The sequence below is a fragment of the Neovison vison genome, chromosome 12, assembly GCF_020171115.1.
Source record: "Neovison vison isolate M4711 chromosome 12, ASM_NN_V1, whole genome shotgun sequence".
Classification (NCBI taxonomy): domain Eukaryota; kingdom Metazoa; phylum Chordata; class Mammalia; order Carnivora; family Mustelidae; genus Neogale; species Neogale vison.
Window position 1 is genome coordinate 68,240,585 of NC_058102.1, and position 23,441 is coordinate 68,264,025.

Below are 23,441 nucleotides of genomic sequence, written 5' to 3' on the forward strand. Positions count from 1 at the left end.
TGTAGTTCATGAACTTTCTGTTTTGGTTTCTTGTATTAATACTCATGCCCTTGTATAAGTGCATCCTCATAAAAATTTACTCATCCTACCAGCTCATCCCTGGGTGACCTTACCTGCTGTCCTGTTGCCTCAAAGAGTTAGATTCCTCAATACTTTTTAGCTGTTTCCCAGCTGCTCACCTTGGTATGATGTGAGTCATTACATACTACCAGCTGCCCAAGTGGCACTTTATTTATTTGAACCCTGATACATTCATTGATTTGGTGACATTGTTATGTACCAAGAACAATAAATGAACTCTTTCTGAAAGAGGTTTGGAGACAGTACTTGGAGGTCATTTTCTGATGTCAATTTCAGATGAAAAGTAAATGTTTCCTTTATATTATTTTGATTTAAAAAAGTTATAGAACATTCATAGAAGTAATTATAAAGCCTACAGAAATGAAACTTTTTTAGTTCATTTGATTATGTTCACATAATTTGGTACAACCCGATATCTTTATATTTTAAATTAAATTTAATTTTTTTAAAAGATTTTATTTATTTATTTGAGAGAGGGAAAGAGAGAGCATGAGTGGGGGGAAGAGCAGAGGAAGAGGGTGAAGCAGACTCCTTGCTGAGCAGGGAGACTGATGCCAGCTGGCTCCTGAGATCTTGACTTGAGCCAAAGGCAGATGCCCAACAGAATGAGCCATCCAGGTATCCCTATATTTCTTCTTCTTCTTCTTCTTTTTTTTTTTTTTTAAAGATTTCATTTATTTATTTGACAGAGAAAGAGATCACAAGTAGGCAGAGAGGCAGGCAGAGAGAGAGGAGGAAGCAGGCTCCCTGCTGAGCAGAGAGCCTGATGCGGAGCTCAATCCCAGGACCCTGAGATCATGACCTGAGCCGAAGGCAGAGGCTTAACCCACTGAGCCACCCAGGCGCGCCCCCTATATTTCTTATTTTAATAAAATATAATTTCTAAACAAAATTAAGTATTTTATTGAAAAGTTTTTGTCAATTTAAGGAATCCTTTAAATCCTTAAGGTATTTTTTTGTTGTTGTTGCTTAGTATGTTGGTTCTATATTCTAAATCTTCTTTTTCCTTTACCTGAATTCTACTCAAATATTACAAAAGTGTGTTTGAATCAGTGTATTTATTTGTAAAACATAAACCTTCTGTTCATCAGAATAGGTGTTTTGTTTGTTTGTTTGTTTTTTCCTAATAGGTATTTGGGATTCTCAAAGCACCCTTTAAAGAGAAGGCAGGAGAAGGCTCAATGCTGAGACTTGAAGATCTGGGGGACCAAAGATACGCTCCCTACAAGTATATGCTGAGGCTGTGTTACCGTGTGCTGAGACATTCACAACAGGACTATCGGAAAAACCAGGTTGGAGGCTGCTGTCGTTGTCTCTGTTTAACATTTTTGTTACACTTCTTTGCCTCTGCTTAACATTTAAAGTAAAAGCAAGGTTCTTTGGTTACTGTTCTCCAATACATAAAATAGGAATGGGAATTTCCACTCTGCAATGAAATGTTTTATATTGACAACACATAAAAATACCTGTAAGTATTTTTGTGCTGACGTATGTATTTATTCTTCTGTGTACAAGTAGAATCTCTGCGGGGAAGATGTCTGAGGTCCTTGTGCATGGTATTAGCTTTTGCTAGGCAGGAGGCATGCTGGATGTGTTATCTAAAGAGGAGGGAGACATTTCTTGACATTTCTAGGAACACGTGAAGTTCCACATCCTCATGTGTAGGCCAAAGACTTCCTTGTCTGGGGGTGAAGATATGGCAGGTATATCTGAAACATAAAGGGAGAGGTGAAATGGAGACATGAGAGAGAAAAGGCAGCATTCTGGGAATTCAAAAGAGAGAGAGAGCTCAGTGCGGCTGAGTGCCCAGGCAGGATGCTCGGAGAAGGAAGTATTTGTGGAGGATGAGACTCATTTTCATAAATTGTATGGGAACAGGCATTTCAGTGAAGAGCGGTGTATAAAGAGAGAGTGATGGGTACTAAAAAAGGGCACTTTTGTCCCAAGAGAGTCATAACTGTGGAGGATAGGGAACCTAGGGCTCAAGCTAAAAGTTACTAATGGCAAATGAAATTTCTTTTAAGTCTCACTTTTATCTTAAAAATACACAATATTGGGACGCCTGGGTGGCTCAGTTGGTGGGGCAGCTGCCTTTGGCTCAGGTCATGATCCCAGATTCTTGGCATTGAGTTCCACATCGGGCTCCTTGCTAGGTGGGGAGCCTGCTTCTCCCTCTGCCTCTGCCTGCCACTCTGCCTCTGCACACTCTCTCTGACCAAAAACAAACAAACAAACAAAAAAACCCACAGTATTTTCCAGTGCTTTTAATAATATGCATTTGTTTAATATTAAGTTATTGAAGATTAATTATCATTTCCTAAATTAGCATCCTGTGTTTCTCTTAGCCAGTTTGGGAGAAAAGTGTGGATTCAGTAAATTTCATTGATTAGTTTAGTGGGAGAGAGAAGCCTGGTGAGACAGTTTGGGCTGAGCCACTTAGGCCAGGACGCCAGGCCCAAAGGCTGGCATTTATTTGGGAATAGTCAGTTGTGTTAATTGAGTGCTTACTTCCTACCAGGCTGGCATTTATTTGGGAATAGTCAGTTGTGTTAATTGAGTGCTTACTTCCTACCAGGCCCAGTTCTAAGCACTTTTCATAACTTAACTCAGGTAAGATGAGGAACTGAAGCACAGAGAGGCTAAATCACTTGCCAGAGATTACACAGTGCTAAAATCAGAGCCAATATTCAAACTCTTAATCACCACATTTTGCCTCTTAGTAGTTTGAAAGTTTTTTGGCAAGAAAAAAGAATTTTCTTTAAGAAAAATCTGTTCAAATACATTGGCTTTGAAATTCTATTTCAAGATTGAAGAAGAGTCTAAAAAGAATATGTAAAATAGACTAGTTAGAAGATAAATAATTTGGCAAGGAGCAAAGGAGCGAGGGAGAGGACAATATAAACAAATCTTTAAAGACTTCTGAATATAATCTTGTTATAAACAGCCTTTCCTTCCAATTAGAAATACTGCTGTTGAAATTCTTTCCTCCAGCTTCCCTGCATTGCATTAAAATGGAAGAGAAATCAAGTTCCAGGATGTTAAATGGTGGACCTTCAAGCCCTGAGAGAATTGATGTCTCAGAAATCCCCCAATATTAAGGCTCTTGTTATTCTGTGGGGATCCAGGTGGAGATGGGGGCTAGAGGTTGCTAACTGTATGCCACCTCGCCTCATTTGTCTTCTTGGGTCTGGAAATATCTACTTTGCTAGATAAGCCACAGCTCCACACACATGAGCAGTGCATGTTAGAGAGCTTGGATTAACTGGAGAAACCAACAGGTCTACAGAATTTACCTGGTGCTCTGAGTCCCATGGGCTCAGAATGTATGCCATTCTTGACTGTGCTCAGCCTTTGGAGGGGTCTGAGGAGCTTCCATTCTATATCACTGCCCAGGCTTCAGTGCCCTATCTCCTTGGGTATGGTTGTTCAGCTGGTCCTGGTAGATTCCCTCGGCAGCACATCTTATCTGATGTCCTTTCTTCATCTGGCACACAAAATGTTTTCTCACTCTTTTTAGTCTTAGCTGCGGACTCCTGCCCCTAATGTGTTGAGGTGTCTGCAATTTCTCCTCTGAAAACATTCATTCTTCTGATAAGTGGAAACACACGCACGTACACACACGCACGTACACACACGCACACACTGGCCCTGTAATTCTTCTTCTTTGTTCTTAGTTTACCTTACCCAGGCACATCACTACTCCAGGTAAATGATTATTCCCTTTAGGGGACCTGCTTTCTGGGTTTCTTTAGAGCATATGACTGTAGGGGGGCACTCTTTGTCTCTTTTGGGCTCTCTTTCCAAGGTGTAGATCATTAAGCTGACAAAAGAGTAGAAGAATCACCAGTACCCACTGTGGGTTAGATTTTGTTTTCCTTTATGTTCTCATGCATGCTCCAACTTAATTTCAGTGATAGTTGAATAATCTTGTTCTCATTTGTTTTGAATCAGGAATGCTTTTGTTAAGCATAGAGCAGCTTTACTTTCTACTTTTTGTGTAATTGTCTTGTTTTCCTTTAGCTCATCTGTATTGTACAGAGTCTTAAGAGGGAGTTCTTTTGTGATTTGCTAACCCAGGTCTTTAAGGTTGAGGGTCTACTTACTATTATTTATAGAACCTCTAACTTGATTTGATTTTTTTTATCAGTATCTTGATCTATTTATCAAGTATCTTGGAGGTTTGCCTTATACTAGGGTATGAATACAATAGTCATGAAAGTGTGTAAATCAATACATGTCTTTAAAATGATACACTAACAGAAGACATTTACTTAACTGGTTACTCAATATAAAGCTATCATTTTGAAAGACCACAAAATTGCTGCTTAGAGTATAATTAGATTTGTGCAACCTGTATCATTTTCAAGGAGTAGCTAGGTTCCAGTAAATTTTACCTAAGGCAAAAATACTTTCCAATCAATAAATATGCCCACTATAGAACCAGAAATATATTCCCAACGAGAATCCCCAAGAATCTGAAGTGAGAACTATGGAGTGTGGAAGGGGTTAGTTACCAGGTCTGTCTATGGTTGTGTGGGATTCTTGCTTGTACACAGAATGTAGGACATGAGCAATAGTGACTTGGAAGTTAGAAGAGTCAGTGTGGAGAATGAGGAGCAGACTAAGTCATGCATGACTGAAACTCTCTGGCTTTTTTTTGCTCTTAGAATAACATTTTGACCCTTTACCCTGTCTCCCAAGGACCTACCTCTCCAATTTCAGCTCTTGTTTTCTGCTTCATGTACTACACTGTAGCTACGCGGGCCACCTTTGTTTGTAGAGCACAAAGAACGTGGTTCCACTGCCTACCTAGATGTTTCTCTCCCAATGGCTGCCCCCTTTTGATCATTCCTCTATTTTCCGTCCCAGCTCAAGCCGTCCCTTTGTTTCACGTCACTTATTAACATATAAAAGGATCATATTTATTATCTCCTTTACTGCCTTTATTTCACAGTGAGAGGTAGGCTTCACAAGAACTCACCTATCTTGTTTGGTGCCATATATACGTCTAGTCTTTCAAACGGCCTGGAATGTAGTAGGCTTTCAAGAAGTATTTATGGGATGGTCACTGAAGTGATTGATTATTCATATTATCTTGTATGGTAGCTTTTTTTTTTTTCCCCCCAATTTATTTATTTTCAGAAAAACAGTATTCATTATTTTTTCACCACACCCAGTGCTCCATGCAAGCTGTGCCCTCTATAATACCCACCACCTGGTACCCCAACCTCCCACCCCCCCGCCACTTCAAACCCCTCAGACTGTTTTTCAGAGTCCATAGTCTCTCATGGTTCACCTCCCCTTCCAATTTACCCAAATTCCCTACTACTCTCTAACTCTAGCTTTTTAAGATAAAAAGTGGTATGGGATTTTATCTTTATTTTGAAGAGAAGATTTAATAGATTTGGATATGCACAAAAAAGAAATCACTGCAAGTCAGCCTGGGCCCTTCATGTAACAGGATAGATGTCAAGCCTCATGAATGAAATATCAGAGTCATTTTCTTTCTGTAGTTACGATACAGTCAATGGTTATGACTTTTAGTGTGAACTAGAAGAAGGGCCTCTGTTAGGCATGCAAAATTTATCATGTCGAAAGAAATTGTTATTTTAACTAGGTTTATTTTTGTGTTTCCTACCTATGCTTTCAGAATATAAGTACTCACATTAAATATTTCTATGTATATAATTTTCTATTATAATTTAAATTAGGCATATGCTCATATGTTTCAATTTCCTTTCGCAAGAAGCCATATTTATCGAAAGATTATTGCTTTTCTTTGGACGATGCAGTTGAGTTTTTGTTACGAATAAATTAATTGATATTGCTGACTCTAATAGAACCTGTTATTGCTAAGCTGTTTGGCAGCATATTCTGACAGTCTTTCTTCTTTGCAGGAATATATTGCTAAGAATTTCTGTGTCATGCAGTCCCAGATTGGCTATGATATTTTGGCAGAAGATACCATCACAGCTTTGTTGCACAACAACAGAAAACTACTAGAGAAACATATCACAGCAAAAGAAATAGAAACATTTGTCAGTTTACTCAGGAGAAATCGTGAGCCAAGGTTTGAAGTGGTTATGCAGTGTTCTTTACTAGTGGGGATTGTGCTTTATTTTATTTTATTATTATTATTTTTTTTGTAAAAGAGCTTTTTGCTTTATTTTTGGAACATTTTAACTGTTGGAATTCTTTTTTTTTTTTTTTGAAGATTTATTTATTTGAGAGAGAGGCTGCATGAGTGGCCAGGAGGGGCAGAGGGAGAGGGGGAGAGAATCCTTAAGCAGACTCCCTGCTGAGCACAGATCCTGATGCAGGAGTTTGATCCCATATCCATGAGATCATGACCTGAGCCAAAATCAAGATATGGACCCTTAACTGATCGAGCCACCCAAACAGCCCTTAAAAGTTGGAATTCTTTCACATCACTAACTTTCATGGACAAAACTATGTTAGGTTTGCTTTTATAATAATTATGAATCATAGAGTTATTACCTTATAGGAAATTAAAATATTTTATAGACATGTTTAAATATGAGTGACTTTCATTTTGATCTTTTATGTTTTTATAGCAATTCTAGTTTTTCAAAATATTTTCATGTACATTGTCTTAAGTCCTTGTACATTTCCAAAGGTACACTGGTTGTATATTATTGTAATATTATCAATATATTATATATTCTTTTCATTTTATTTTATTTCTTTCCAGTGTTCCAAAATTCATTGTTTATGCACCATACCCAGTGCTCCATGCAATACGTGCCCTCCTTATTACCCACCATCAGGCTCACCCATCACCTCATTCCCCTCCCCTCCAAAATCCTGTTTGTTTCTCAGAGTCCACAGTCTCTCATGGTTTGTCTTCCCCTCCAATTTCCCCCAACTTCCTTCTCCTCTTCATCTACCCATACCTTCCATGTTATTCCTTATGCTCCACAAATAAGTGAAATCATATGAAAATTGACTTTCTCTGCTTGACTTATTTCACTCAGCATAATCTCTTCCAGTCCCGTCCATGTTGATACAAATACCCATGTTGGGTATTCATCCTTTCTGATGGAGGCATAATATTCCATTGTATATATGGACCATATCTTCTTTATCCATTCGTCTGTTGAAGGGCATCTTGGCTCTTTCCACAGTTTGGCGGCTGTGGCCATTGCTGCTATGAACACTGGGGTGCAGATGGCCCTTCTTTTAACCACATCTGTATCTTTGGGGTAAATACCCAGTAGTGCAATTGCAGGGTCATAGGGACGCTCTATTTTTAATTTCTTAAGGAATCTCCACACTGTTTTCCAAAGTGGCTGCACCAACTTGCTTATTATCTTAAATTATTATTCACATTTTAGAGATGAGAAAACAGCCTAGATAGCAATTTGCACAAGAATACCCCAATAGTAAGGAATGTTACCATAATATCATCATTACTTATGAATAATATTATGGTAATATTCCTTACTATTGTGGTATTCCATCAAATTCACATTTTTTTAATTTTAATTTTTTTTATTATGTTCTGTTAGTCACTATACAGTACATCCTTAGTTTTTGACATAGTGTTCCGTGGTTCATTGTTTGTGTATAACACCTAGTGCTCCATGCAGTTGGTGCCCTCCCTAATTCTCCTCGCTGGGCTAACCTATCCCCCATACCCTCTCCCTTCAGAAACCCTCAGTTCTTTCCTGAAGTCCATAGTCTCTCATGGTTCGTCTTCCCCTCTGATTCCATGTCCCCCTTCATTTTTCCCTTCCTTCTCCTAATGTCCTCCATGCTCTTCCTTATATTCCACAATTCTGTTCCGCATATAGCTTTATCTAGAAGAAATGAATGCAGAGAAGTCAAGCAAATTGAGTTTTCTTTCCTCATTAGCACAGCAAATAAATGTTAGAAGGTAAAAATGGGCCTTTGACTCAACTAGGCCATTTCACTTTTGTTGACTGTGCTGTTTTCCTATTTTACTCAATACAGCATTAACTTTCATCTGCTTTTGTTTTGTTATCCAGTTCTTGGATAGCCTCATTTTAGGGCAGATAGCTGATTTTCTAAACATAGTAAGTTACAGTGCTGTGGGAGGAATATCACCAGATAAATAGGAGAAAACTTATATCATTTTTTGAAACAAAATTTATATTAAACACAAATAATTGGATGCTTAATTTGCTTCTAATGATGCAGTACTAAGTGACATATTAAAAATGTTGCATGGAGCTATTAAAAATAGATATAAAAACTTACTTTCATTATATTCCCAAGGATATTTTTATTGTGCTGTTTTATGAAGTACCTTTTCTTAGTGTTCAATTTATTTTTTTTTTCTCTTGCCAGGTTTTTGGATTATTTGTCAGATCTATGTGTTTCTAATACCACTGCTATACCTGTAACTCAAGAACTCATCTGTAAATTTATGCTGAGCCCAGGCAATGCAGACATTCTCATTCAAACTAAGTAAGCCCAGATAGGGGAGAAATCTTTTTCTGTTCATTATTTGTAAGCATCATAACTCCCGTCGTATTTGTGAGTTAGCTCCTTAATTGATTTTATATGTATAATTTATTTCAAGGCTGGTTTCAATGCAAGTAGACAACCCCATGGAGAGCTCCATCCTCTCAGATGACATTGATGATGAAGAAGTTTGGCTCTACTGGATTGACAGCAACAAGGAACCTCATGGCAAAGCTATCAGGCACCTTGCTCAAGAAGCAAAAGAAGGCACCAAAGCTGATTTGGAAGTTCTTACCTATTATAGGTAAAGAATCATAATTATCAATCTTACATGTTTATTGAGAGAAAGTTCTCTGAAACCTCTAAAAGTCAGGTACCTATGAATAGGAAATTTAAAAAGTCATGTCAAAACTAAGGTAGTGGAAATATATAATATTATTTAAAGTCTTCAAAATAAAAGGTAACATCTGTGATTTCCACCTGCACAACTTGCAGTTTTCTGATTATTTTCACTGATTTGGTTTTGTTGTGCAGCAGAGGGTTTTCTCCCTGTGATTGATCAGTATTAGATGAGAGACATGATGGGACCATGGTGCTGGACTTGAGGGCTGGTGCTGAGCTGGGTGTGTTGATCCAGCTGCGGAGGTGGCCTCAGAGAAAGTTAGCCATCAGGAATGTAGAGAGCGTTTACAACTATGTGGAGTACTAGGGCTGGAGAGAAGTTGGTATGTATAGTTATAAAAGTTCAGTAGTGGCACTTGGCAGCAGAAGTCACCATGGTAGTTGCCTAAAGTCAGTATGTTGGGAGCAAGAACCTAGCTGGTGTCTTTGAGTTTAAGGTAGAGAAACCTCTAATGGGTGCCCTTGGAAAAGGTTGGGCCCAGATGACAGGAATCTGAGAAAGGCCGAGCATGCCTTGTGTTCCCCAATTTCTACAGGTATTGCAACAAAGCCAAGCCTAATTCTTGATCTCAGAGGTTATTGAATCCAAGTGTAACTGATGCCATTTGGATAGGTCACCTTTGGTTTGAGAACTGAGTGGATCTAAAGATAGAGCGTAGCTAGATATTAGGGCTGGAGCTGATTGGTAATGGGAAGGTGAGATGGTTTTGTGTGCACTGTTATCCATAGCCTTCAGGCTTAGTGTATTTGTAATCCTAGGAAACCACAAATGGAGAGCCTAATGTGCTTTCTTTTCTTTCTTTACTTTTATTTTTTTAAAGATTTTATTTATTTCTTTGAGAGAGAGAAAGAGAGAACAAGCAGTGGGGAGGGGCAGAGGGAGAGGCAGAAGCAGACTTCCCGCTGAACAGGGAGCCCTATGTAGGGCTCGATCCCAGGATCCCGAGATTATGACCTGAGCCAAAGGTAGATGCTTAACCGACTAAGCCATTGAGGTACTCCCCACCAATGACACTTTCCAACAGATACTTGTTGCTGGAACAAGTAAGAGAAACTGTAACATGAATAGATGTAGAGACAATTTCGTGTATTTGCTATCCTTTGATTACTTCACTCACTACTAAAGAAATTCAATTCCAGTGTCACGAACACTCAGAAATTTTGGTGTTGTATGAAAGTAGTTGGTAGATATTGATTGATATTGTACTGTTTAAGAACTTTATCAAGAGAAGACTAATAATGTAGCATGTTTCATATTTTAAAGGTACCAGCTAAACCTCTTTGCCAGGATGTGCTTGGATCGCCAGTATCTGGCCATAAACCAGATTTCTATGCAGCTCTCTGTGGATTTGATCCTGCGGTGTGTGTCGGATGAGAGCCTGCCTTTTGACCTCCGAGCGTCTTTTTGTCGCCTCATGCTCCACATGCATGTTGACCGGGATCCCCAGGAATCTGTGGTACCTGTTCGCTACGCCCGGCTGTGGACCGAAATTCCTACAAAGATCACAATTCATGAGTATGTTTGGAAACATTTCCTGAGCACTTCCCGTTCAGTAGATGAACTCAAAATCAAATGTCTTCAACTTTGAAATGAATATATGGAAGGGCATTTTTGGGTTGAGACTCAGGTTGTTAGTCTTTTTTTTTTTTTTAACTGCTTTTATTTTTAAATTATTTTTCTAAAGTTCTAATTTTAATTCCAGTTAGTTAACATACATTGTTATATTAGGTGTACAGTATAGTGATTGAACACTTCCATATGTCACCCTGTGCTCATCATGGCATGTGCATGCTTTCCTCCCTATCAACTTGTTTAGCCCTCCTTCCCACACACCCAGGTTGTTAGTCTATCAAATACACATAAGATACTCTTTTTGGAGAGTAACATGACAACTCTTGGTAATAGAAACATTCTGGAAACCAATAAATAGAAATCATATTTATAATAGGAGTAACAATTTTTTAAGTGCTTAATATTATGGTAGAATCATCTAGAGAGGTTAAATAAGTTACCTAAACTTAAGAAGCTGGGAAGCTAATGTACATATATTTTCCCATTTTTGAATGATTGCACTCAATTGAACTTGCTTTATATTCTTTCTTTCTAGATATGATTCTATAACAGACTCTTCCAGAAATGATATGAAGAGGAAATTTGCACTGACAATGGAATTTGTTGAAGAATACTTGAAAGAAGTTGTAAATCAGCCCTTTCCTTTTGGGGATAAAGAAAAAAACAAACTGACATTTGAGGTATTTAATATAAATGATTAATTTGTGAGGTTATTCAGTTTTCCCTGTCAAGAGTTAGATACACTGAACATCAAAGATTTTTTTCCCTCTAATATTTAGGATGTTTTTGGATTTGGGTAGTTTAGTTGATGAGTGAATGATTCCCTCTGCCATTGATTAAAAGACAGATTTGATGCTTTAATTAAACCTGATGTTCAATACAAAATATTTTGTTTATAATTACCTGTTACCTTCTATTTTCCTGGATTTTGGGGGTTTCATTTATCTGTATAAGTTTTATTGCTTTTCATGAACAAAGATAATTTGCATACATTGTAATTTGTTTGGATACATTTTACCCCCATCTCCATGGAAGTGAAATTTTTAGCCTCATTAAACTGAATTGAAATACCTTTGGTTTTAATATCACTTGGGGGATATAGTGACAAAACTAGAGAAATGATGCCATTACCTGATACCTGGTAGATTAGGTATCCACTGGTGTATAACAGATCACCTCCTAACTTAGCCGAAAGCAACAAGCACTTATTATTTTACAGTTTCTCTGGGTTAGGAGTCTGGAAATTCATGGTTGGGTGGTTCTGGCTCAGGGATTCTCATGAATCCCTAAAACCATTGACTGGGGTTGCACTTATCTCCGGCTAGATGACCTGCTGCTAAGTTCACTCATGTGTATCTTGGTGGCCATATCTCTTTGCTGGCTATTGACCAGAGGTTTCATCTTTTTGCCATGCAGGCCTTTCCATAGGCTGCCTTTTCCATAGGCTGCCATGGCATGGCACGCAGAGCAAGCCATTAGAGAGAGAGAGAGGCTAAGATGGAACTTGCAATCTTCTCAAACCTAGTCTTGGAAGTGGCATGCCGTTATTTCTGCTGTATTCTGTTTGTCACACAGTCCATCCTTGGTGCATTGTGAAAAGAGACCATACTTTGGGGACCATGTTAGAAGCTGACTGTCATACCTAGAATGTCTTACAGTGTCCAGAAGACCACATAACAGCATAAGGAACAATTTATTTCTGGACAAATTCCTGTATAAAATCCATTTATTAATGTAACTCATTAATGTAACCATTTATTAAGTGATATTGTGACTTAAATAAGTTAATATTTAGTTAAGTAGATCATTCTAATGTAAATTTCTTTAAACACCTTAATACATCTAAAATTTCTTTTTGGCTTCTTTGTTGGCTGTGGACCAGACTACCTCATCATGTCATCTGAGCTTTTTTTTTTTTTAAGATTTTATTTATTTGTTTGACAGAGAGAGAGAGAGATCACAAGTAGGCAGAGAGGCAGACAGAGAGAGAGGAGGAAATAGGCTTCCAGCTGAGCAGAGAGCCCAGTGCAGGGCTCGATCCCAGGACCCTGAGATCATGACCTGAGCCGAAGGCAGAGGCTTAACCCACTGAGCCACCCAGGCAGCCCGTCATTTGAGCTTTTGAGAGAGATGGCAAACTGACCTTATTTGTATTTGATTATAAACATGAATAAATCAGAGTTCAGTGGTTGCTTTTGCAGACATTTTAATTCCTAAGTATTAGAGAATTAGAAAGTTTTGAAATACCTGCATTAATATAAAAAAAAATCAATGTTAATTTCAGGGGTACCTGGGTGACTTAGTCAGTTAAGCGTCTGACTCTTGAACTCAGCTCAGGTCTCGAACTCAGGGTCATGAGTTCAAGCCCCCTACTGGGCTTCATGCTGGGCATGGAGCCTACTTAAAAAAGAAAATCAATATTAATTTCAGTTTGTAATGTTTTTCTTTTGTTTCTTTCCCATTTCCCCTCCCTTTTTTTATTAAGGTGGTCCACTTGGCTCGGAATCTTATATACTTTGGATTTTATAGTTTCAGCGAATTGTTAAGACTAACAAGAACACTTCTGGCTATCCTAGATATTGTACAGGTCCCCATGTCATCGTATTTTGAAAGACTAAGCAAATTTCAAGATGGTGGTAAGAAATTTTTTTTTAAGAGATTGAAATCAATTTTTAGCAATAGTATTAACTATTTGCTATAACAAGAGAAAGGTATTTCTGCCTCCCATCACCACTTCTTCACCTGCTTAGTAGTTTTTTTAAAAAATTAAATTAAATTAAAATTTTTTAAGTGTTCCAAAATTCATTGTTTATGCACCACACCCAGTGCTCCATGCAATATGTGCCCTCCATAATACCCACCACCAGGCTCCACCTAGTCCCTCACCCTCCTCCCTTCCCAAACCCTCCATTTGTTTCTCATAGTCCACGGTCTTTCATGGTTCGTCTCCCCCTCCGAGTTCCCCCAACTCCCTTCTCCTCTCCATCTCCCAGTGTCCTCCATGTTATTCCTTATGCTCCATAAGGAAGTTAAACCATATGATAATTGACTGTCTCTGCTTGACTTATTTCACTCAGCATCATCTCTTCCAGTCCAGTCCATGTTGATACAAAAGTTGGGTGTTCATCCTTTCTGATGGAGGCATAATATTCCATTGTATATATGGACCATATCTTCTTTATCCATTCGTCTGTTGAAGGGCATCTTGGTTCTTTCCATAGTTTGGTGACTATGGCCATTGCTGCTGTGAACATTGGGGTACAGATGGCCCTTCTTTTCACTTCATCTGTTTCTTTGGGGTAAATACCCAGTAGTGCAATTGCAGGGCCATAGGGAAGCTCTATTTTTAATTTCTTAAGGAATCTCCACACTGTTTTCGGAAGTGGCTACACCAACTTGCTTTCCCACCAATAGTGTAAGAGGGTTCCCCTTTCTCCACATCCTCTTCAACACTTGTTGTTTACAGTCTTTTTAATTTTGGCCATTCTAACTGGTGTAAGGTGGTATCTCAATATGGTTTTGATTTGAATCTCCCTGATGGCTAATGATGATGAACATTTTTTCATGTGTCTGTTAGCCATTTGTATGTCTTCTTTGGAGAAGTGTCTGTTCATGTCTTCCACCCATTTTTTTGACATGATTATCTGTTTTGTGTGTGTTGAGTTTGAGGAGTTCTTTATAGATCTTGGATATCACGCCATTGTCTTCAGTGTCATTTGCGAATATCTTCTCCCATTCCATGTGTTGCCTCTTTGTTTGTTGACTGTTTCTTTTGCTGTGCAGAAGCTTTTGATCTTGCTGAAGTCTCAAAAGTTCATTTTCACTTTTGTTTCCTTTGCCTTTGGAGATATATCTTGAAAGAATTTGCCGTGGCCGATGTCGAAGAGGTTACTGCCTATATTCTCCTCTAGGATTTTGATAGATTCCTGCCTCACATTGGGGTCTTTTATCCATTTCGAGTTTATCATTGTGTATGGTGTAAGAGAATGGTCGAGTTTCATTCTTCTATACATAGCTGTCCAATTTTCCCAGCACCATTTATTGGAGAGACTGTCTTTTTTCCACTGTATATTTTTTCCTGCTTTGTTGAAGATTATTTGACCATAGAGTTGAGAGTCCATATCTGAGCTCTCTATTCTGTTCCACTGGTCTATGTGTCTGGTTTTGTGCCAGTACCATGTTGTCTTGGTGATCACAACTTTGTAGTAAAGCTGGAAATCAGGCAACATGATGACCCCAGTCTTCTTTTCCAACATTTCCTTAGCAATTTGGGGTCTCTTTTGGCTCCATACAAATTTTAGGGTCTTTGTTCCAACTCTTTGAAAAATACTGGTGGAATTTTGATTGGGACGGCATTGAAAGTATAGGTTGCTTTTGGAAGTATATAATTTTTGAGAAAAATTATGATTTTTTTTGTTGTGGGATAAAAAATCTATGGAGAAGTGGTTTTTAACATATACTTGCTAATGCATGTGTACAAGTGAACAGTGATTCTCTAATGGGACTAAGTGATAATAGGCTGGATTTATAAACTTTCTTCGCTGTTTATAAATTAAAAATTTGGAAGAAAAAGTCATAGATCAGTGATTTCCATCTTTGGCAACTAATGTTATGGCTAATTCATTAGTGAAAATATTATGTGTTAAAAAATAAAAACATCTTAATATTTGTGATCATTTTGGTATGTGTCATATGATGGTTCTGCTTTATAGCAGGGCAAAGAGAAATGCAAAGAATTGGAACAGTAATGGTTATACCAGAGAAGCAGTGAATGAAAAACCAGTGGGAGAGGCAGTATAGTGAAGTGGATAAGAGAATGGGGTTTTGAGTCAGAGTGCTGTAGTCAAATCCTGCCTTTACCATTTATTAACCTAGGCAAGGTACTTATTTTTTCCAAGAGTTTCTTTTCTCATCTGAGATATGAAGATGATAATAATAATATCTTCCCCACATCTTCCTTATGAAAATTAAATGAATGTATACAGTATACTCAAGGTTCTTACAACAGTGCTTATCTGATAACAGAATAATTTTTTTTTCTTTATTGGTGATTGTCTTAGGTTGGATGCTTTGCAAACAGTGAGAGGTAGAGAATTGTTTTCAGAGGGTCTATTGAAGAATGTGTTCACTTCCTTACTACCTGTAAGGAAGTGAGGAAGGTAGGATTGGGCAACAGGAGTAGCTGATCCACACTGCATTTACAAGTGAGACATCAGCTGATCCTATAGGTTAGCTCTAGAGCAGGGTGGCCCTTTACAGTTGTCATAAATTAAGGGAAAGGTACTGAATTTTGTACCATTGGTTAATGGCTTATTCATGGAGTGGGGTGTGAATCCCTGGGTAAGACAGTTTCCTTTGGCCAAAGGTCATTCTTAGTGAGAGGTGTCATGGGAGGTCAGCAACTATAATGCTCCTCAACTGGGAGAAAAGAAAGTTGTCTTAACTCTAAACTCTAAAGAGGGGACCTGGGTAGAGCACAGTGTGTCCACTGGAGTCTCCACTACAGAGTTAAATAAGTTAAACCAGAAATGTAATTTCATACTTAATGTATTTACTTAATATTCCTTTACCAGAAATATCTGGTTAAGGAAGATTAAGTGAGGAACTTACAGGTAGCTAAAGTAATTACTGCTGCCTAAATCTTTTTATTTTATTTTATTTTAATTTATTTTTTATTTATTTTCAGCATAACAGTATTCATTATTTTTGCACCACACCCAGTGTTCCATGCAATCCATGCCCTCTATAATACACACCACCTGGTACCCCAACCTCCCACCCCCCGCCCCTTCAAAACCCCCAGATTGTTTTTCAGAGTCCACAGTCTCTCATGGTTCACCTCCCCTTCCAATTTCCCCCAACTCCCTTCTCCTCTCTAACTCCCCATGTCCTCCATGCTATTTGTTATGCTCGACAAATAAGTGAAACCATATGATAATTGACTCTCTCTGCTGGACTTATTTCACTCAGCATAATCTCTTCGAGTCCCGTCCATGTTGCTACAAAAGTTGGGTATTCGTCATTTCTGATGGAGGCATAATACTCCATAGTGTTTATGGACCACATCTTCCTTATCCATTCGTCTGTTGAAGGGCATCTTGGTTCTTTCCACAGTTTGGCGACCGTGGCCATTGCTGCTATAAACATTGGGGTACAGATGGCCCTTCTTTTCACTACATCTGTATCTTTGGGGTAAATACCCAGGAGTGCAATGGTAAATACCCAGGAGTGCAATGACTGTTGCCTAAATCTTAATAATTTCTACATTTTCCAGAAATCTGTAGAGACCAATAAGAAGCAAATTTAACCATATAAATCCCTCACCTTCAGCAGAACTAGAAGACAGAGGACAATTCAAACATCAGGTATAAGTAGAAATGTAGCATCAGTTTTCAATAGAGCTGTCTCACAGGTTCTCACTGCAAGCCTTTGTAAACAGAAGGTTTTGGAAAAACTGTGCAGAAGAGATAAAAAGAGATTGTCTGCAAATCACCCTCAGAAAGATAGTCTGTGCTAAGTGTGGAAATACTGACGTAGAATCTGGTAGACAAGAGCACTGAATAAAAAGGAAGGGGCTTAACAGTATTCAGGTAACAGCTGTGGAAATGCAATGCTTCTAGAGATGAAGTGGGTTAGTATTCATCCCTAGGGATGAGGGAGAGTCATCCTTTGGAATCTCATGTTGAAGGGAAAAAGAAGCAAGATGATGAAATCCTAAGTTCCACAAGATAAACAACAACAACAACAAAAAATTGAAGGAAATGTATGTAATTCCTTTCCATTGCCACCCACCATGAGCTAGAATTTAAAGGAATTGCACTTTGCCACTCTGACAGGAGAGGGTGTTCTTGAACTGAAGTTTATGTGAAACAGCTCAGATTTTCAAACTTGTCCAAGAAATGCAGACATGAAATCAATCCTCCTATATATGATGCTACTGTAAAATCAAAATAGAATGGAGAATCAAAACATTTCAGTTGATGGAAATTCTGCTCTGAAAACCAACCATGGAAGAAAAGAAAATTGTAACATGAGACTCTAAAGTGAATTAAGTATTTTCAAACAAAAATTGGGATTTGAAAACCACCTTGAATTATAGATTAAAAAACAGGTTAGATGTAGACCAAAAAATCAGGAGGAGATGAAATGAAAGTTTATCGGACACAGGAAAGAAAGAGAATAAAATGGTAGACTTTATTCTTTTTAGATCTAGAGACTAAATTACATTATGAAAAGAATAGATTTGAAGAAAAGCATAATATGCACAATTGAAGAAAGGCAGGAAAACAATAATGAGAATGTCAGCGATATGAAGAAACAGGTAAAAAGAGTCAGAAAGAAAATGGTTGAAATGGAAGAAAGGCAAAGAAGAGCCATCATATGAATAATTGGAGTTCCTCTGAAGAAGAAAATTAAAACCCTGGAACAGAACTTATATATAAGATTACAGTCCAAGAAAACATTCTGTAAATAAAGAATAACCTAAGTTCTCCATGGTGTAATTGTCTGGAATGTTGATTTTAAGGCATAGCATGATGAAACTGTAATATATACCGTATATTCAGAGAGAGTTGTGGTATGTAGGGGGAGTTGCTATGAAAGCAAGTGGAGAAAAAAATGAAAAGGTGTATAAGCATTCTGTATTCTTCTTGCATCTTTTATAAAAATCAAAGCCTATTAACAATATCTGAATGAAAACAAAGGAAAAGCCAAGAACAACAATGGTAAATCAAAGAACAGGGGACTTGCCAGTGGTCTATTCTATTTCTATTTTCTGAATCTCACCAATGAGAAACTCTTCTTTTTAACAGTCCCAGAGGGTACATAGGAGTTGAGATGTCCATATTAAAGATTCTTCTTGGCATGATCCTTTTATAATCTCCAGTTTACTCTGATCGAAATCATTCTTTATAAGTTAGAAATTGATCTTCTCTTTTGGTCTCTTGGTTTCAGTGCTCACAGTCTGCTTTCAGAGTTTTACCCTAAAGGAAAGTTTTATTTTTCTCTCAAATTTGTAAATATCTTGTTTGCACTGTCTCTGTCATGTCTGTGTCTACCCTGTAAGATATGTATACATATATTTTTACTCTTTTATGTTATTTATAATTCTCATATTTTTCTCATGGACTCCATTCATGTCTGGACTTCTTAATCATTCTATCAGCAATTTGAGAATGATTCATTTTTTTCAACAAGAATTTATTGAGTTACTATTACATACCAGATGCTGTTCTACTCACTGGGAATAGAGAAGATAAAGTCCTTAGCCACAAGGAGGACAGACAATTAATAAATACAGAGGCAGAATCCATCTTTTTTCCCTACTGGAAGACACGTGATAAACAAATAAATGTATACTATAACATCCCATGCTATGAAGAAAAATAAAGTGGGACAATATGGAGAGTGGTAGAATAAGTGGGGAGGAGGGCAGAATAGACTGAGCAACCTCTGACATTTGAGCAGAGATCTACATAGATCAAGGAAGCCAGCCCTGAGGCAGAATAAGATTGACATGAGGGAGGAGTAGCCTGAAGGCCACTTTGGCTGAGGTAAGTAAAATGGGGGACAATAATAGGAGAGAAGGTTGGAGAATCCTGGATTATAGAGCCTTGCAGACCTGTGAATTTGAATTTTGTTGTGAGTTTGTTGCATGTCTTTTGGGAGGATTTGAGAAAGGATTGATACGGTCTGATAATTTTGCTTGCTGAGTAGAGAATGGAGAATACTGATGTGGGCATAATGGTAGGAAGACCATAGTTTGGAAGCTTTTAGGGAATTGAATGATGATGATGAACTAGAAGAAGAGTGGTAGATTAGGGGAAAGGGGATGATTTGGGAATTTTACAGTATTAACTGATTGGACTTGAATGTGGAATAAAAAGGAGGAGAGTCAGAGATTATTCCTAGGGTTTTTTTTTTTTTTAAAGATTTTATTTATTTATTTGGCAGACAGAGATTACAAGTAGGCAGAGAGGCAGGCAGAGAGAGAGGAGGAAGCAGGTTCCCCACTGAGCAGAGAGCCCGATGCGGAGCTCGATCCCAGGACCCTGAGACCATGACCTGAGCCGAAGGCAGAGGCTTCAACCTACTGAGCCCCCCAGGCACCCTTGTTCCTAGGTTTGAATTACCATTGGTGTGAATGTGGTGCTATCATCAAGGTAGGAAGGACTGGTGGATGAGGGGGTTGGAGGGAAAAATCAGGATTTCTGTTTGGGCACATTAGGTTTAAATACCTGTTGGGCATCCACATGGAGATATTATGTCGACAACTGAATATATGAATGAAACTTCAGGGTAATGTCAGTGTAGAAATTATAAATCTGAGAATTAGTGCATAGAAGACACTCAAAATATCAAACTGAATAAGATCACTTTGGGAGTGCTTGTTGATTGGGAAGAAATAAGGTCTAAAGATAGAATCCTGGGACCTCCAACATTGGGCCATGAGATGAGAAGAAGTCAGCACGAGAGACCAGGACAGAATAGCCAGGGCGTAAAGCAGGGCCCCTGGACAATGGGATATCTTGGAAGTCAGCAAAAAGTGATGCTGGATAATTGCAATTGTTTGTTGACTTATATAAATATACTTTCTACATAGCTAATATTCATTGAGTACTCTATGTGCTAAGTGGTTTTATATGGATTAACTTCCGTGTAATGTGATTTGTGCTTAACAACGACACACACTATTATTAAAATATGAGACATCACAATTTTACTCCAGTATTAAAATAAATTCATAATAGTTTTTATGAGCCAATTATAATTCTCTAAGAAACTTTGTGTTGTATCAATGGGAAATATCTATATATGTCTCAGTATAAACCGAGACTCAGAGGCTTCTGCTTTTTAAGACTCGTATGTTGAGTAGAACAGTGTCTCTTGATTTGGGGAAATACCTTTTCCTAATTGGTAGAAAAGGGTTTATGGATTTTAGCTAGATTTTTGGAATCTGAAGTAATGTGCTTATCCCCTTTTAAGTAAATACCCAAGAATTCTGTTATCCTAGTTTTGGGTGTATGGAAATTAATTTGAATTTAAGGACCATTTTTTCAAGATTCCTTCTCTTGATATCTGCAGATCAGGGAGTAAATTATTTTTTATACATTTCTGTGATTGGATACATAATACAAAATGTGAGAAAACATAGTTTATTGTTAAGCATGATTTGATAACAGTTGTAATTGAATTACAGATAACCTTTGAGAGATGTTATGCTGGGCTTTCTTCCTTCTGCTCACCCCTAGAAAACCTTTTTAAGGAATTATTTTTGCTTTTACTAATGTTCGACGTTTATTTCATGCTAACTTGAATTATTAACTTTCTAGAAAGTTTTATTTAAATGTACAAATATAGAAAAACCTATTCAGGGAGATTAATTAACTTGCCCAAGATGCACTAGTAAGTTAGCAACATTGCTAAGAGTTAAACCATAAGAAATTAGTTTTCCTATCATTCGTATCACTTGATTATTTATTAGTCAAATAAGCTAATATACATAGACATATTTTTCTTTATCTAGCCTTCAAATTTATTGATTGAGGAATGATGACATAAAGCTAGATTAATCATAACAAAATCTAGAGATAAAATCACAGTTTTATAGTATACAAAGCTTAGGTGTATCATGTTGCTACCAATATTGAGCCATACAATGTAAACGTAATGTTCTTCATCCAATGACTAATATGGTTTGCCATTCCTGCTTGGGGCCTTCGGAGATGCCTTAATTATCCAGAGCTTCTGGAAAGCCATGATGATATTGAGGTCTATGGAAAGTGCTACTCAAATGGGTATTAGTCAAAGACCAACCAGGAAACAGCACAGTACGTCAGGAAAGCTTCATATACAAAGGTGTGGGAAAACCACAGAGACAGTGTAGTACCATTGGACTACCATGAGGCAGTCCAATGAGCTAATATTTTAGAAAAGTTGTAACTGAGGCTAGAATTTTTGTTCATAATTTTTTTAGAAGTGTATCAGTTAAGTCTCAAATACAGATATTTCTTTTTTTTTTAATATTTTATTTATTTATTTGACAGACAGAGATCACAAGTAGGCAGAGAGGCAGACAGAGAGAGAGGAGGAAGCAGGTTCCCTGCCGAGCAGAGAGCCTGATGCGGGGCTCGATCCCAGGACCCTGGGATCATGACCTGAGCCGAAGGCAGAGGCTTTAACCCGCTGAGCACCCCAGGCGCCCCAATACGGATATTTCTTAAGCTAAGTAAACGAAATAGAGAGTTTAAAACAAAAGGAAATCGGGAGAAAGCAATGTGATTTGCCTCTAGATGTGAGCTACTAAGAAGGGCATAATATCACCCAGTAAGTATCCCTGACAAAAATTCAGTTTCCAGTTAATCATGAAGAATTATGAGGCAAATATAAATTGTGGGGTATTTTGTGGAACAACTGGCTTGAACTTTTAAAAAATGTCCATGTCATGAAAGAGAAAGGCTAAAAACTGTTCCAAATTAAAGGAGATTAAGGAAACATGACAACTAGATACAATATGTGATTTTGGATCAGGAAAAATAGCATCTACAGAAGACATTATTGGCACAATAGGTGAAATTCGAATATGGATTGTATATTAGGCTGTGGTAGTAGATCAGATTTCTTGAACTTTATAATTGTACTATGGTTATGTAAGAGGATGTTCTTGTTTTTACTGAATACAGGTGAAGAATTGAGAGTCAAAAGGTCAGGATGTGTGGAACTAACACATAAATAGTGCAGGAAAGATATATATTTATGTACGTAGAGAGAGAGAGAGAGACAGAGAGAGGATGCAAATACAGCCAGATTCGTGAATCTCATAAAACTGGGCAGAAGGTATTATAGGAGTTCTTTGTATTATTCTTGCAACTCTTCCCACAAATTTGAAAATGTTTCAAAACAACATGTTAATGACTTAAATAATGAGCCACGTAGGAAAATGATTTATTATATATAAGATGACACCTCAAGCTTAAAGCATTTATCTTTTGTTCTAGGAGGTGTGTTATTATAGCTGAGTTCTATTAGACTATAAATTCGTAACAAAGGTTCTATTAGACTCTTAAAATTCTTAACAAAGGAAGCAAGAGAGAACACATTTCTGGAATCTCCAAATGTGGAGACAGGATTTTCAGGCCTGGGAAAAATTCCTGTGGTACAGGATGAGACAGAGGTTGATGCCAGAGAGGAAATCCCAGATTGTGGAAAGTACCTGGGGGGTGGTGGTAGAGAACTGTTACTTGAAAGGACAACTCATGGGAGCCAGAGCAATGTGGCCAGATTAATAATACCCAGTGTAGCATCATATTGGCTTTTTTATATTTAAGTGATCTGGATTAAATTTTCCTATTTTAGTGAAACCTTATTCCGTTGGAAGTCATTTGCAAAGCACAATTTTTTAAAAATAAGAAGTAATTTTATAAGCATTGTTGCTAGATGAACCAGTTCCTTTAAGTAAGCGATGGTAATCTTCTCATCTCATACTGTGTCTGGAAAATTTTTTGCAATCGAACCAGGTCTTTTTTTATCCTTCTGATCTACTTACCACTTACTAATTCTGCTCCAGCATGGTTGGGGTTGGACATTCAGAGAAATGTGTTTGGTAGCTGTTTGGTAGGTCAGACCCAGCGGAGCAGAAGGAGAGGCATGTCCAGAGGGAAAGGGCTTAGAGTTCCTGGAGTTCCATTTCATGCGGGCCTCGGTGACGCCTGCCTTGGAGGGTGTGCACCTGTAGCATTCATTTGTTTTTCTGGGAAATCCTGTGGGTTTAGATGTCAGTGATTAGTGTTTGAAATTCTGGGGATGGCTGGGTTGGAAAGTGTCAATTCCAGACGTTTTCCTCTTTTGGGTCCTTGGGAACAGTGCAGCCCACTGTGTGCCCCCGTGAGTCATCCTTATCCTAGAGTTGGTTGTGGGTCTGAATCTAGCCCCCAGACTG

At 37.9% G+C, this 23,441-nt stretch overlaps 1 protein-coding gene across 1 annotated transcript in view; it reads left to right on the plus strand.

Annotated features, from left to right (window-relative positions):
• Nucleotides 1–23,441, plus strand: part of ITPR2 (inositol 1,4,5-trisphosphate receptor type 2) — a 498,632-nt gene that overhangs the window by 151,923 nt on the left and 323,268 nt on the right. The window contains exons 15-21 of the mRNA XM_044226478.1: nucleotides 1,212–1,373; nucleotides 5,979–6,151; nucleotides 8,413–8,532; nucleotides 8,648–8,833; nucleotides 10,196–10,447; nucleotides 11,040–11,184; nucleotides 12,990–13,140. Coding sequence (XP_044082413.1) covers nucleotides 1,212–1,373; nucleotides 5,979–6,151; nucleotides 8,413–8,532; nucleotides 8,648–8,833; nucleotides 10,196–10,447; nucleotides 11,040–11,184; nucleotides 12,990–13,140 — 1,189 coding nt within the window. The remainder of the gene's footprint in view (nucleotides 1–1,211; nucleotides 1,374–5,978; nucleotides 6,152–8,412; nucleotides 8,533–8,647; nucleotides 8,834–10,195; nucleotides 10,448–11,039; nucleotides 11,185–12,989; nucleotides 13,141–23,441) is intronic.